The sequence below is a fragment of the Haliotis asinina genome, chromosome 2, assembly GCF_037392515.1.
Source record: "Haliotis asinina isolate JCU_RB_2024 chromosome 2, JCU_Hal_asi_v2, whole genome shotgun sequence".
NCBI classification, from domain to species: domain Eukaryota; kingdom Metazoa; phylum Mollusca; class Gastropoda; order Lepetellida; family Haliotidae; genus Haliotis; species Haliotis asinina.
Genome location: NC_090281.1, coordinates 93,340,454 through 93,357,876, shown reverse-complemented (window position 1 = coordinate 93,357,876; position 17,423 = coordinate 93,340,454). Strand labels below are relative to the sequence as shown.

The 17,423-nt window shown below is 45.0% G+C and overlaps 1 protein-coding gene across 1 annotated transcript in view; it reads left to right on the top strand.

Annotated features, from left to right (window-relative positions):
• Positions 1 to 17,028, top strand: part of LOC137273029 (sodium channel and clathrin linker 1-like) — a 32,360-nt gene extending 15,332 nt beyond the window's left edge. Inside the window, exons 21-23 of the mRNA XM_067805471.1 lie at positions 13,918 to 14,013; positions 14,224 to 14,324; positions 15,109 to 17,028. Of these exons, the coding sequence (XP_067661572.1) occupies positions 13,918 to 14,013; positions 14,224 to 14,324; positions 15,109 to 15,247 (336 nt within the window). The 3' untranslated portion in view covers positions 15,248 to 17,028. The remainder of the gene's footprint in view (positions 1 to 13,917; positions 14,014 to 14,223; positions 14,325 to 15,108) is intronic.
• The last annotated feature ends 395 nt before the right edge of the window (positions 17,029 to 17,423 follow it).

Here is a 17,423-nt window from a genome sequence, read left to right as displayed (position 1 = left end):
CTACGACTGGGTACAGACCCATCCTATAATGTATATTTTGAAAGATATTTTAATTGGGTTTCAGTTAAAAATCTATCAATGAATTTGAAGTCTACAAGTTCTAGACTACTAGTCAGGGCAATAGGTGAGAGGCTAATAGAATTTCCTGTTGTAATAGAAACCCCACGGAGGCTTATTAAGTGGTTTATAGGACCCGTGGTATCCCGTTGTATAACAATACGACAATATTGGTCTATGTAAGACCAGCATATTGACACCCCGGGTAAAATTTGGTGTACTATTGGGGGGGTTCCATGGAATAAAGACGTAAAGAAGACTTCTATGATGAGGGTGAAAGGGGAGGATATTCTATCAAGATTACTGCTAAATGTTAATTTATTGTTTGGATAAGCACTTAACCCCTTTTTTTCGTAACCAGTAGATGCTATGTGTACTAATGCATTCTCCGGAATGAAATCCCCGGCCCAGATACCGTTGTTCTTAATCTTAGAGACAAACCCATTATTTAATGTGATATAAGGTGAGGTGAATGTTAAGTTGATCAGCCATTTGGGCTCTTTTAAATCTGGTAACGGCACCCGTCTGTACACGTTGTCTTTGAAGTGCAGGATGTATAATTCATCTTCCTCACCAGGCTGATCGAATCCCTCCGTATCTCCTAGGTCGTTAAGCGTAGTGTTGGGACGATGACTGGTCATTATTATACTATTACGATATAATTTCCAACTGGTTTTTTTATAATAGTTCAGGGGTGAACTTCATACCCATGAAGTGTATGTTGGCAGGCAGGAAGATATTGGTTAGTGATATCTTGTTTTCCACGATCACGTTGACCCCCTGCAGACTGGTGTTGGAGTTGGAACCCACCCGCACGTAAACATTGCAAACTTGATACTGATGTTGTTTACCCCACCCGAGTTTGATCCCCTTCACGATCTCGACATCATTCCCCGATGGTTCCCCTAGGTAGACTTTGATGATCAGTGTTGAGTTTGCCGGTAGACTCTCTAGTATAGTGACCACGCCTTCGAATTCAGACACCAACTGCAATTTCACGTTTTGTATGGTCGGTTTACTCGATAGCATGTGGGCTGCTATAGTGTTGACTGGGCTGACGACTACGCTACGTCTCTGAGTTGGGACGTAAGCCACGAGCAGGGTTCCATTGTTCACGACTTTGTTTAGGTGGTTGTCTTTGTTATCCGTGAACACGTAGGGAGAGACGAGTCTAATATTGAGAAACCAGTCGTCGTTATCGGGTAACAACACCCACTTGTCATCTTCGGTGAAGACGAGTATATATGGCTTGTTTCGGGCGACGGTAGTGCTCTCAACATCGTCTAAGTCGAACAGTTTACCCCCGAACGATGAGTATATTATCCAGTTATCACCGGTGTTGACAAGGGTGTACTTAGTGTTGACTGTTGCTCTTGTGGTATCTACTATATCACTTAGGGTTCCACCGGAGACTTCAACGCGTTTGTAAATGTTGTTTTTCAGTTGCAAGGCGTACGATTTACCATCTACTCCGGGAGCGTCGAAACCGCGCGTGTCTCCGAGGTCGGAGAGGCCGATATTGACGCATTTTTTCACTCCGGGCCCTTGTGCGCTGGTCATTTTACATGAAGCGTTAAGCTGAGGTATCCTATATTTACAGGATTATGATTTATATCTAACACCGATATTATCAGCTCAGATATGTTGCCCTGGGTTAATCTCTTATACTGCCGTGGTGAAAACGACTCGGTTCTACCGTCGTTGTATTTCTCAGTTTTCACCGGCACTGCTCTCAGTATAGTGGAAGGGTGACCTCCTTGAATGTTGTACGTTGTGCTAACCTGACCGAGATGAATGTACAGCTCTCGGTACGGTACTAGGTCGGGTAACTTCGTGCCTGTGAAGGTTGTTGTTGGTTTTATCTCGTCAGGAGACATACCGAGTATCCTCGCTAATGGTCGGCCGAGCCTCAAGGAGGTTCTTCCATTGTTGATTAACACCACTGTGCCGTTTGAGTCGTTCATCTTGAGTTCGGCTCCCAGGGGTTTGAAGACCTCGTCGTTTAGAGAGCACACGCTGTAGTAGCCGTCAGTTATCTGACTGCGAGCCCCACTGACGAACAGCTTATTGTTGCTGGCGTTGATGTTAGTCCATTGCAGTAGGTAGGTGATATCGCAGAGTGCGACTTCGAGTTGGCCTGACGTGTTATCGATCGCGTGCGTCAGCTGAACGGCCTCACCGCTCGTTATTCCTGGAAGTGTTATGTACATGTTAGAGTATATATGCTCATTATATAATAGTTTTAAAATGTATTCCCCTGGTGTGTTTTACCCTAAACTGGATGTAGATTTCTCCCCAATGAAGATCGTGGTTGCTCCTGGGTTGTATTTCAATGTCCAGTTTTTAGATGTGTTCGATCAGTATAAGCTTTCGGTGACTAACATTGAGGCAGTCCACGCTTGGTTCAACAACCCTATGCAGTTCTGGCAGAATCAATTAAACTTTGCCGTGTGGTGCGCTACAACGGGGTGTGGTGTGACATTGACCGACACTCGGCGTGGACCGCTGAGTCAGTCTGTGTTCAAATTCCACGTGTACTACCAGGTCAGACGTATCCTTAAAGAGATCAGCGTCCCCCTCCCACAAGACAGTGGGTGGAAAGCAATAAACAACGGGTACAAAAGACGGGCCTACGAACGTATTTGCAATGAATTCGAAATAAACCCGAAGACGGATTGGCGTTTGCCGGGCCCGAACCACGGGTTGGGTATTCCTTATGATGGGGGGCGACCAGTGAAAGAAGTCAGTGATGATTTACTGAAACGAGATATACTACGCCAGGACTTTGCTTTGTCGAGTAATGAATGGAGGGATGATCGTATGAACTTTAAAGGTGGGGTTGCTTTCACAGTCCAGACAGTGGAGCAGTCAACCTCAGACGGGTGGAAAATGTTCATGCTGGACACGTCGAAAGGATTCACTCGTGCCGGGGTAGTCAGGTTGAACGACTCGATTCGAACGTACGTGTGGGCGCTGTTGGGTGCGCAGTCGATGACGCGTTCCAACATCCTAGGTAAGGGAACTGCTTACGACGCTCAGACACAGTTCGTTTCCAACGTTGAGGATGCTATCAATTCTCCAGTTGATCTCTCGCGGGCCATCGACCGTTACCAAAACGTGTTAGAATACGCCAGATCGAAAGTCAATTACGTGTTCGGCGTGGGGCTGTACATGGCTCCGAGTGATATGCAACTGAGAGTAAAAAAAGTGTTGGGTTATAACAATAAAATAGTCATAGCCACGGCGGATCAAAAGTTGGGTATCAACCCCGATATTAACACCCCCTATATCCCACACATCCCACCACGTGAAACGGGTATAGTGGCGCCGCCCCCGGAGCCTAAAGTTCATGTGCCCCCCACACACCCCCATATTCATGTGGGGGTACCCCCCTATCAGCAGCATATCGATAGTAAAACGGCCCTGGTGGTTGGTGGGGTAGCTTTGGGACTTATTTGGTTAAAGATTTCTTAGCCGCTACGTACACCAGACCCACCACGGCGACGATGGCTGCCCACATGTTTTGACTGAGCCACATGGCAGTTTTAGCCAGAGCGCCCAACAACCACGAGACGATGCTACCCAGGATGCCTGGGAGGGCTTCGGCGGCTTTACCAGCCAGTTTAGCTAGGCCTTCCCCGAGTTTTTTTATCCAGTCTTTAACCCCACCACCGGCAGGTGTGGGAGTTCCCCCGCCGGCAGGCCCAACAGGGGTACCCCCTGTCAGTGACACCACCAGGGTTGATATGATGAAACCCAATGCAGTCAGAATGCTGGCGATGGTGATCCCTTGCTCCCGGAACAATATCCGAATCCTGTCTGCTAACGTGGTGTCTCGGTGGAGGACTTGATTGATGGTGTCCCGTATACGGCTGACCTGGGATCTAAGCTCTTCTTTGTAGCCGGACGCTGTCTCCAGCCAGGCCTGCCTTTCATCTTCCAACTTACGTATTTCTTTCTCGATGTGGGCTTTCAGAGCCTCGTCCTCAGCTTTACCGAGTTCTTTCTTTTCATAGGCGATTTTGTCGTTTATCTCACTAATTCTGGCCGTGCTTTTCCATAGCTGACCACGAATGGTTTGCATCAAACGGTCCAACCGGCGCAGTTCCCGAACGGTAAATTCGAGACCCGGGAAGGGCTTGTTCTCGTAGTCAACCAACAACTTATTAATATCATAAGTCATGTTTTGATCCGATGGGGCGTCCCTGATGCCTTCCAGACCTTGAACTAACTTCGGAGGAATCTTAGGTCGCGCGCCACTGTAATCTCTGAAACCTAGTTCCTTTTGGACAAAGTCAATCCCATATCGACTGCTCAGTGTTGATAAAGCAAGCGGTTCTCTCTTGCGTTTTGTCACGAGATCGGCATCCGGGCGAAACTTCAAACGCAGCGCGCCATCGATGAGGGTAAACTTGTCATAGTCTCGCCACAACGGCTCTACGTAATGTTTATCCTTTTTTAAACCTTCATAAAATCCGTCGACAGCGCCCTTAAGGAGTTCGGCATCCAGCTGTAGGCCAGTACTGAATGAGGTCTCCTGATCATCATCGAATGCCTGGGCACTATCGCCCGGCATCTCCGTCATATCTATGTCTTCATCCATTAGTATTAAAAATATATTTCATTTATATAACAATGTACGGCAGAAAATTAGATCCTTTCAGAAGATTGAGAGAGCCATTAGGAGCCAGAGCCGTGCGCCAGTCGGTGACCATCACCAACAATCCCAGCAAGATAGACCAGAATCAAACTCTGCTGGTTAGATTTCCAAACCTTGGTGAGAATGACCTCATTGTACCAGGCACTGTTCGACTGGCGTTTAATATCACGTTGACCTCCGACAACGACAAACGCGAGCTAGTGCGGAACGTGGGTCGAGCTATCATCAAGAAAACGACCGTCAAGATCAGCGGTAACGAGGTGCTGAGTATCGACGACAGCGACGTGTTTCACTGCTACGGGGATCTCTGGAAAAGCGAGGGAGAACGAGTCAATGATGTGTACCAGGGTATCAGCAAATCAACCCGGTCGCGCATAGGGTATGCCTTCACGCCAGACCAGCTAGACAAGCTATCGGACGGTGAAAAGGCCATCGCTCGAGCATACGGGAATCGATTCTGCGTGCCGCTCGACTTCGAGTTGCTCACGGGACACGCGCCGTTTTACCAGGCCGCGCTGGGTGATAGGCTCGAATACGAGCTCACGTTTAACGACTATAGCAAAGTAGTGCGTACGCCGAACGGTGATGAGGCCAGTTATACCATAGACAACATCTCTCTGGAGTTCGACATGGTCACTAGCCCGGAGCTGGCCAGGCAGGTTCGAAGCCAGTACTCTGGGAAGATGGCTATCCTGTACGATCGCGTACTGAGGCATAGATCAGTCGTGCGAGATAAGAGCGACACTGTGTGGAATATCAACCTGAACGTGCCGGCGCGATCGATGAAAGGTATCCTGGTCGTCCCCGTGGAGGATTACGAGCCATTCCGGAGGGACAGCGAGAAGTTTTTCAACCCCGAGATTGAAAAGGTGGAAGTGACCATCGAGGGCGTGCCCAACCAGCTGTTCAGTCATGGTATGAGACCACACCAGCAGTGGGATGAGATAAAAAAGCTACCAGTGACAGTTGGGGGGACCCAACATTATATAACAAAGGACCTGGACCTAGGCTCCGTGCAGATCGGTGAATACCTAACCACCAAGTACGCCCTATGGTTGGACATGCGATCCACGGATGATGATAAACTGCACGGTAGCGGGCGCCGTATAGATAACGGCAGCGAAGGGATAACCATCCAGATTACTAAGAAGGCTCAACCCGCTGGTAAGTTGAAATTATATCTGTACGTTATTATGGACGCGCAACTTAATATAGACAATGGGAGATTCGTGCAAGCCATCTACTGAGTGGGGGACACCACCACACCCCCAACTACCCACTGACCCACACTGCGCCATAGTGTGCGGGCAGACTGGCTGTGGGAAGACCGTTTTCGTGTTGGATATGTTGGAGGGTTACTACAAGGATGTGTTCGATAACATCGTTATCATGTGCCCTACTCTGAGCATGAATAAAACGTACGCGCGACCTTGGGTGATGACGGACCCGGACGTACACAAAATCGACCCTGGAACACGCCTGCAGGACTGGTTGAAAGCTCTTCACGAGAAATTTAAAGGGGAACGGACGCTGTTCATACTGGACGACTGCAGCGCTAATCGCGAGATAACAAAAAAGAGAGACATGCTATCGTACCTGGCCTTCTCCGGCCGGCATGCAAATCACAGCGTCTGGGTGCTAACGCAGAAGTTCAACTCGGTGTTGAAAGACCTCAGGGAGCAGACGCGATGGGTGGCCTTATTTCACTGCAAGGACAGGGATTCGTTCGAGGAGTGTTTGAGAGAGAACGATGTGATGAGCAAATTAGAACGGGAACGGGTGAAGAAACAGCTCGCTGAAACTAAACACGCTAAGCTCGTGCTAAAGACCGACCAACCAGTAGCATATAGAGTGTGCTAAGCAAAGCTAAGCAAAGCTAAGCAAAGCTAAGCAAAGCTAAGCATATAGCTATGATATTTGAAGTGTTTGTCGTGTGCAACTTAACCTTCATTTCACTGTGTTTTGTCTGCATCGGGTATTATATAGTTAAAACTAAATCTTACTTGTTATATTATAAGATGGAGTGTGAGGAATTGCTCGAACAGTTAGTACCTGGGGGTGTGGGGGATTCCCCCAAGCGAGAGAAACTGGTGGCGTTGACTGTTGGCGGCAAAGCCAAACATTACTTTGGAGACTACACTCCGGATAAAATTCACAAAATGTCAGCCGAAGAAATCGATAAGCTGTACGCTAGATACGAGTCCCGGCTCGGAGCAGAAATGACAAAGACAATAGGATCGGCTATGACCCAGATATACACCGGTATTGTGTCATACTTCCTTCCCATTCCACCAGAGCGCCGACTTTACCTGTGGGAGGACCTCGAGAAAGATCCTTTTATCGAACACGCCGTGAGTTCTATCAGCTGCGGGCTATACCACAAATATGGTATGTTGTTGGCTCCAGTGACGGCGGCGATTATCACAGCAAAGCATTGTCAATTTGAGAGAAAAAATAATTATAATAGTATAGATGGATGCTGCTCCCGAGGTGAGGGAAGTGACACAGGAACCAGTGAGGGAAACCCCTCCCGAGGTGAGGGAAGTGACACAGGAACCAGTGAGGGAAGTGACCCCTTCAGTGGGGGTACCCCCCACAGTAACCAGACAGAAGAATCCTAAGAGAGTAGCTGCCGGTAAAAAACGGTGGTGTAACCAACATAAAGTGACCAACCCCCGACTGTTGTTGGCTGTAGGCGTAACTGCTGCCTTGGCTATCTCGTGGTTATATACACGTGAGGGAAACCCTTACCGTGAGGTGGTAACCCCCACTGTCGACCCGCATATCATGTTATAATTTAAAATATTTTTATATATACATAATGTCTGAGGGGAAAACGTTCGTCAACGACGCATACCACGCCACAGTGGTCGCCAGTCTAGCCGTAGGGTACGCTCGGTTGACTAAAATGGTGCTTAAACAACCAACTATCAAGCTAGATTTCAACCTGCAGGATATGGGTATGCTCATAATGAACCTTGGTATGGCGATGGCCACAAAAGACATCCTAGTAAAACAAGGGATCATACCTGATAATATAATGAAATAAATATAGGGATGGCCACGATAGCTATGATGGTCGGTGGGGCGTTAGTGAATGCCCTTGCATTTTCCGGGAGTAATTTCCTCTTCTCGAAACTACGAGATGATCACGCGGCTGAAATACAGGAAGAAAGGAAGCGGCACGATCTCGCTACTGAGAACTTACAAAAGGCACAGGCCGAGTACGCTAAAAAACGTCTCCAGAGGATCGATTTTATTAACGAACAACTCCAGCGTGAAAACCATGCCGTTCAAACATTCAACGATGTCGATGAAGCAATGAAAGAATACTACCTACTAACTGGTAAACAATTGGAACCGCTCAATAAACCCACACTCGCTCAGTACTACACACCATCCAAGGGACAAATGAATCGTGAACTGGGCTTCATAGTGTTGGGTATAGCAGCTACTACGTTGGTTGCTAAGCAATTAAATTAAAATACCTATATAAGTAAACATGAGACCCGCTCCATACCGATGCGAATACATACTTATGGGGAAGACCGAGGCCTGTGGTAGGAAATGCAGGAATCAGGGGTTCTGTTGTTTCCATATGGGAAGTCCTAACTACACGTGTTCTGTGTGTGGTATCGGGGTTAAAGGACACTACTGTCTATGTAAAGCTCACGGAGCGAACGTAGTCAGACATCAACTCATCTACGAGAATAAAAAAGGCTACATAAAAGAACGTAGGCGACTGCTCAAGATAGACTCCAGTGCGTGAAACAGCCACTTAAGGGTTACCTCCCTTTACTGTGAACCAATTAGACATTGGTTCTCTTAGGTGTAAACACTATGACTACTGTGCGCGAGCTGAAGCGGGTCGCAAAACAGAGAGGTGTGATCGGGTATTCTCGAATGCGGAAGTCAGCATTGTTGAGATTACTAGGTTTAGAAGCCCCTCCTACGGTAACACAATTAAAAGCTCAAGCAAAACAGCTTGGATACACGGGTTATTCAAACCTGGGGAGAGCCGGGTTAACAGCATTGTTATCACATGCCCCCGTAGCACGTCCCACTGTAAAACAACTGAAAGCCGAGGCACACGATTTGGGTTTAGTCGGGTATTCCCGTATGAGAAAACCACAGCTTGTAGAATTATTACGACAGAATAGAGCTATTGACCTACAGTTCGTGCGCACTGAGCGCGCTGTAGGCAACTATTTGAGAGGTTGGCGCATGCATGTTGATAGAAACATAGACATTACAGATATCAAGCCTCTGATAGCTGATAAGGTCAACCAGGAACTAAATAACCTAGGAAGTATCAAGTTTCAGATCACAGTGAAAATGTCGCTCGATAAGCAGGTTGGGAGTACCACTGAGTATGTTCAGCCTTACTTCCGAGGTCAACAAGAGGTCGCCACACATACAGAGACCATTGACACATCAATCGATGCCAGTTTTCAGCAGATACGAGAATACCTAGAACGCTACACACACTTGGGGTCCGGGTGGGCTGTAGATAAAATCGATAATGTCTATCTAGACATAGCTAACTACGTGCCGTTCAGAGGCGGGTCATACCTAGCCTTGCCTCCCTACTATAGGAACAAACATGCCATAGTAAACGTTAAGAATAGAGGAAACGATTGCCTGAGGTTAGCTATCAGGTCAGCCTTATTTCCAGCTGACACTAATCCGAACAGGCCTTCTAATTATCCTCAGGATGATGGGCTCAACTGGGATGGTATAGATGAACCCACCCCCATATCCCAGATCACTAAAGTAGAAAAACAGAATAATATGGCTATAAATGTCTTTGGGCACGAAGGTAACAAAACAATAGTACACAGGGTCAGCCCGGTGAAGGATCGCCAAGTTATCAATATATTCATGATCCAACGAGGTGACAAGTATCACTACACGTGGATAAAACATCTCAGCCGGTTGTTGCACGACCAGTCGAAACACGATGGGGGAAAAACACTTTTGTGTACGATGCCTACACGGTTTCAGTCGAGCTGATTTATTAGAATCCCACCGGGAGGATTGCCAAGGTGTGGGGCAGACGGCTATACGAGTCGACATGCCTAAGGAAGATAACAAAATCCTAAAATTCAGTAACCACAAGAACCAAATGTCTATGCCTTATATCATATACGCCGACTTCGAAGCCTTGGTTGTGGGTGGGGATTCCCCCAGTGGTGCCGCCGGCGAGGCTCCCTTCACCCACAAGACACAAGAGCATAAAGCCTGTGGGTTTGGATACATTGTCGTCCGTTGTGACGGGGAAACGAAAGCTCCGGTAGTGTATAGGGGCCCTGACGCGGCTGAAAGGTTTCTAAAGTGTTTACAGGAGGAAGAAAAAATTATTAGGAATGCATTGTATAAAATCGCTCCCATGCGTCTGACCCAAGACGACAACTTAGCTCACAAGCGTAGCACTAAATGTCACGTGTGTGACTCACCACTTAACGGTGATTCGGTGAGAGATCACTGCCACATAACTGGTAAGTATAGAGGCGCCGCTCACAACGTGTGCAACCTCAAGCTTAAAATCAACCCTAAGACAATAAACATCCCCGTTGTCTTTCACAACTTGAGAGGGTACGACTCACACTTGATCATGCAGGCCATCGCGAAAATCGATGGTAATATAACGTGCATCCCCAACAACATGGAGAGATACATCTCCTTCAGCTTAAACAGACTTAGGTTCATTGACTCGTTTCAGTTCCTCCTGTCGTCACTCGACAGTCTGGTCAAGGCCAACAATACCTTCCCTATCACCGATCGATACACAGACGCCGAGACTAGACCCCTGCTTATGAGGAAGGGTGTGTACCCCTATGAGTACATGGATAGTTGGGTCAAGTTCACCGAGACCAGACTACCCCCTATTGACTGCTTTTATAGCAAGCTGAATGAGGCGTCCGTCTCACGAGATGATTACTCGCATGCGACTAACGTATGGAATAAACTGGGTTGTAAGAACCTGGGTGATTATCACGACCTGTACTTGAGGACAGATGTACTGCTGTTAGCCGACGTGTTTGAGACGTTTAGGCGGACGTGTTTAAAGCAGTATAAACTCGACCCCGCATGGTATTACACCAGCCCAGGTCTGTCGTGGGACGCCTTGCTTAAAAAGACCGGAGTTAATTTGGAATTGCTCACAGATTACAACATGCACCTATTCATTGAGAAAGGCTTGCGAGGTGGGATTTCCATGGCATCCAAACGATACGCGAAAGCAAATAATCAATACGTGAAAGGTTACGATCCTAACAAGCCAACCAATCACATTCTCTACCTCGACGCAAACAACCTGTACGGCTGGGCCATGAGTCAGTATCTACCTACAGGGGGATTCGAATGGGTACCCCACGTTGATGTTATGGGGGTTGCACCAGATTCGAACAAAGGTTATATCCTCGAGGTTGACTTAGAGTATACCAAGGAATTACACACATCGCACAACAGCTACCCCCTGGCCCCCGAACGTATGAGGGTTAACCCAGACTGGATGTCTGAGTACCAACATAACTTGTTAGGTGGGCGTGTGACAGACGTTGAAAAACTCGTGCCTAACTTAATGAATAAGACCAAGTACATCGTTCACTATCGCAACCTACAGCTGTACCTGTCGTTGGGTATGAGGCTGACCAAAATACACAGGGTGCTCATGTTCGACCAGAGCCCATGGATGGAGCCCTACATCAGAATGAACACAGACCTACGAAAAAAAGCCACCAGTGATTTTGAGAAAAATCTCTACAAGCTCATGAACAACTCGGTGTTTGGTAAGACTATGGAGAACCTGAGGAAACGCGTGACCGTGAAGCTGGTTCGGTCGAGTGAGGAAGACAAGCTCAGGAGATTGATAGCCAGTCCGGCATTCAACCGTAGTAAGATATTCACAGACAACCTGGTTGCCCTACACATGAAGAAAAGCCACATAAAATTCAACCGGCCTGTTTACGTGGGGATGAGCATCCTCGATTTATCCAAACACCTGATGTACGACTTTTACTACAACGAGCTCAAGAAACAGTACGGTGACAGGTGTGAAGTGCTGTACACTGACACGGATTCCCTGCTGATGAAGATTCGAACCGAGGACGTGTACGAGGACATGAAAAAACACCTCGATTTATACGACACCAGCGACTACCCTAAGACCCATGCCATACACAGTACGGTAAATAAAAAGGTCCTAGGTAAGATGAAGGACGAGTGTGCTGGCACGCCCATAGCCGAGTACATAGGTTTGAGACCTAAGATGTACTCCATACTGAAAGCCGACAATAGTGAGATCCGGAAGGCTAAGGGGGTTAAGAAGTATGTGGTGAAACAACACATCAAACACGCCAGATTCAAGGAAGCCCTGTTCAAGACCCGTACCTTTAGACATAAAATGAACACACTTAGAAGTGATGGACATAAGATATACGGACTGACTATAAACAAGACGTCCCTGTCGCCTATGGACACGAAACGTTGGATAGCTATTGATGGGATAAACACATACGCGTATGGACATGAAAAAATTTGAGGCTATTTACTACAGCCCGCGTGGGTACTGGAAAGGAGCTAGCGCAGTAGATAAACTAGCTAAAATAGCGCGAGTACCCCCGGAGGAAGCCAAAGCGTGGCTTGAAAAACAAGCCCTGTGGCAGATCTATTTGCCGGCACCACGCTACGTGCCTAGAAGGAGGTTCGGTATTAACATACCTAATAGCGTTCACCAGGCAGACCTACTGTTCCTACCCCACGACAAGAGGTACAAGTATGCCTTAACCGTAGTGGACGTAGCCAGTCGTTACAAGGAAGCCGAACCCTTGACCACGAAAGATTCGGCCCAGGTAGCCAGAGGATTCGAATGTATATACAAACGCAGTCCGCTGACGTGGCCAACAGAGCTGCAAGTTGACCCCGGACGGGAGTTCATGGGTGCCGTGTCACAACTGCTAGCCAAACACGATACAAAGGTCAGGCGTGGCACGGCTGGAGCCCATCGCAGCCAAGCCATAGTTGAGAGATTTAATAGGACTTTGGCTGAGCGCTTGTTCGGCCATCAGTATGCTAGGGAGATGGCCACCCCTGGAAAACGATCGACTGAATGGGTCACGAGGTTACCCAAGGTGGTGTCGGCAATCAACCATGAAGTCACCCGTCTCACCGGTAAGAAACCGGCAGACGCTATCAAACTAAAATCAATAGTTGCAGAGTCGGCCGCTCCATTGCGTGGGAAGGAGAAACAGATACCAGATAGGGCCCTAGTGAGGTATCTATACCAGCCGGGGGAACACGAGGGTGATAGCCGTAAGCGGGCCACCGATCCTATATGGTCAGTCAAAACTTACAACATAGATAAAGTGGATATGAAAGCCGACGACACCTAACTTGTACTACTTGAGGGATGGGCCGGGTAGGGGGTTTGTAAGAGAAGAATTATTGATCGTACCGTACGGCACAGTGTTACCTCCAACACACGTTAAGTAGTAGGGGTAATAGTAGCAAGAGCTTAGGGCCCAACCAAAGCCTTATTTAGTAAATAAGGCTTTGTAGAGACTTTTCTTGAAAGTGTTTTAGAACTGTCATTCCCTATACTACTAGACCTGTGTCACTTAGATAACAGGGCAGTTCTTCAATATTAAGGTTTGCCTGTCATAATATTATTGAAAACTTGTAAAATAACCACATAACCGTAACCACTCACATTTGATAGATGTGAAAACAAGCAGCAGATTATATACAACTTTGCTTTTTATTGGACAAAGCATGCCAACTGGAATCTCACCTAAGTGTCTACCGATTTCAATGATAACAACACAAATTGATAAAGTTATAAATATCTGAGGCTTGCCAAGGATATTTTTACTTTTATCAATGAGTGTTCTATTCTCATCAAAAATCATTCGTCATAGTATTCTAAAGAAAAATGTCCATCTCTCAACACTGTACTACCATTAGACTTGCAGTGCAGTGATGTCTGAGTATCGTGACATTATGATGTTAGGGCATTGTGTTTTCAACATAATCTTTCCTAGGATATGATCTCACACAAGCGATATTTCCTGTGGAACAGAATTTTGGATGATAAATTGTGCTGTATGTATGGGAGTGTATTAAAGTCAGTCTGTCATAAATGTAAAGTGGTGGAACAGAGATTCAAAGGTTAATATTCCTTATATTGTGTGTTTGTACAGGCAGAGCGTGTGATCAGTGAGTACACAAAGAATGTGAGGAGGATGGAGGACCGTGTGCGAGAATCAGAGCAGAGAGCAGCGGAGGCCACCAGGAAGGTGAGGAGATGAGTGTGTTTGGAGTAGGGGGGATAAATTGATTGCCATTTCATTTGTGATGACAAGGTAATTATGTAGCACAACAGAGGTGAGCTTTGATATCTACCAGTACTTTAAAAAAATGCTGGACATCAGCAGACATGTGAGACAAAAAGAAACACTTGATGTTTTTGATATGAATATACTCTGTGTGTGTATGTCTGTTTTCAGTTATCTCATCATATGGTACGTGAGAGGCAGATGGCAAGTGAAAGAGAGAGCCTTCTGCATGAACTCAGTCGCAGCCAGAGAGAAACAAACAGATCTCCTAGGTAACACACAAGAAAGGCTGTGCAAACTTGTTGAGCAGATGACAGCACATCACAAAGAATCACTGAGGGCTGTTCTTGGGTACCATAGAAATGTACCATGAACTGAATCAAAAGACAGATAATAACTGTTACATGTTTCCGTGGAACAATAAACACAGTATTACAGGAGATGCTGCATAAACACATTCTTGGTTTTAAATGTACTGCAAACACATATTTACCACTGAAATAGATTCTATATTCTTCTCAATTTTTGTTAATTGGTATCAAGGCATATCATCCAAACTGGAGGAATGTCTATGGTGACAAGGTCCTGACAACTGTGGCATTGATGCCCTATGACACTTGCCCATCTGTTTGTGATTAAGAGGATCTATTAATGCCATATGAAACTCCTGGTAAACAGTGATACTTTGGAGGTAAAAACAGGTATTCATTCATTTTAAGGGGAAAGGGCTGTTATTAATACTACTTAAGGTTCTGTAGGAATACTACATGTATACAAATTATGTTTCCAGTTATTTTACAGCAAACTTTCTAGATGGTATTTGCGTGAATATGTAGTTTCACATTCAGGGGTAGATAATCCAGGTGTTACTTTGTGAGGCTTTGCTGACTTTATGCCTTTGTACTAGAAAAGTATTGATCTTTGTATATTCTGTCAACTATTAATTTGTCACAGATTGAAATACTGGACACAGTCTTGGTGTAAATGTAGTATTGGGGACTGCACATCATTCACTGTTTGTTTTTGATACATTTATTCATTTTATTTCTTTTCCAGGGGACAGAATATTTCAAACCTGAGTCACAGTGGCAGATTAGCAGAAAGTCTCCGAATGGCTGACATTTCTAATGGTCACACAAATGGATCTTCCAGGCAACATAGGGGCGATATTGATGATATGTTGTCTGAGAGATGATGCGATGTATCCAGGCACCAACTTCAGCATTGTCATACATGAGTACTTCACCAGACTTCAGCAGACATACATAGAGGATATAATAGGAGTGCCCATGTCATACTATGTTTACAAGTGCATCAATGTTGGTATTTCATGAGCAAGAACAAAGGATATATGTATATTCAGACACAAGTGTCATAAACATAGTATGATATGGGCACAAATATGATATTCTATTGAGGAAAATTAACCAAATGTACTTTCAAACATAGGCTGGCTACCACCATTGACGCATATAGAACGCTACGTCATAGAAGAAACGTCACATCAAAAGCATTATTCACGACATCACATCATGATGACAAAGTGGTATTTTACCCAGGGCATCATATGATAAATATGAACCCCAATATTTTTGCCCTTGTACGTTATGAATGTATCTGTTCTATGCAACCACTGTGTTTATGACCCAGGAGAGGACCTCTTTGGTCTCTTACAGGCCAAGATCTCCCTTGTTCCTTCACAATGTAATGAAGAGGTTCTCAGCGTCAGTACTACTCCAGGCTTAGCAGTGTCTTATCTGTTCAAACCATGTTTGACTTGTATGCTTGTCACTCCAGGGTAAAACATCAATGCCTGAAACTTTGTCACTGGACACTGGCTTGACATAGATTTGGGAGATGGAAAATATAGCAAAGGGAAATATTTGTATTTTTTCCTCTATAGCTTCTTTTTTAATTTCTTCATTTTATAGCACTTTCGCAATTCCTGTTACCAAGAAATCAGTTCTGTAAGTTGAAAAACTGTATGATGAAACCAAATGAAGAAGTTGAAGTTTCACCATGTTTTAAATATATTGGAACATAAGTAACTGCACAACATTGAGGAAGCAGTGTTCTTCGTAACAACATAGAACTGATCTGATTTTCTAAGTAGTATTTAACCAAGCATTGCAAGTTTTATGACACTGCATGTAGAAGGTGTCAATGATCACAGCAATCTTTGTCATAACCTGTAACACGATTCCATATATTCAGTGCTAGCATGATGAATACTTATGGATCATTTATGCCGATAAATAAAGTGAAGCCAGGGTATTTTGTAACCAGACTATAGGGACTGGACATGTATGGAACAAGATGGATAAGGGATGCATTACTGGCCACAGTTAGCTCCCATGTTCTGAAAGCTAAAACCCATAGACACATTTTTATGTTAATCATCCAAAACTCTGTTCCACAGGAGAAATCAAAAGATATCTCCTAGGACACAAACTTATACCAGTTTCAATTATTATTAGTCCAAACAAACAACTGTGGATGAAATGACAACCTGGGACTCAACACATATGAATGATGGCTAAAGTTTATGTGTCAAGTATTGTTCATTGGTCAGAATTAGCTCCCTTGTTCTGTAAACTAAAACCCATAGACACATATATCTATATATATATACAGACATATGTATTTTCCACTGATGTGATGTATGACACTGCCATCTGCTATGTATACAGTATATTTTGTGTATGTGTGATACTGTATATTCCGTCCAAACCAAAATGTATTCCATGACATGACTATGCAGATCTCTTATGTCTTGTTCCTATATCTACCTGATGTTATTTACTTTCTAACATTCACTTATATCTATGTTATAAAATCAACTGGTGTATATAGCAAATAACATCATATGTATAAAGTATTGCTAATGGAAATAATACTCATATATATTGTTACATGTATTTTGTGCCTTTCATTGTGAATGTTCAAATAACATGAATAAAAAGAAATGTGTTATCTGATGTTTCGTTAGTTCTTCCACAGATTCAGATGTTATTCTCAGTAGTCCATTGTCTGGCAGAAAAAAAACTTCCAGACGGTGACATATATTATTACTTGCAAGATAAATTGTTATTCAAAGGGCCCATAAAAACGTACCATGAACCTGACAATCAATCAGTATTTCTTGTTTCAACATTACCTGCATGCTAAGTGTGAAGTAAGGTCCTCATTAAACGAGGCGACAGTCAAGCCATGAACGTGTCATACACATCATTGTTTGAACTGGTTGTGCATAATGACTGTCAAACCAAACTGACCAGTGAGTCATGAACTGGACATGCGTGCTGACAGTAAAGCTAGACGTTGGCGTGACAAGCCCATTTCCCTCGTCTGTTTGAAATTGCCTAAAACTA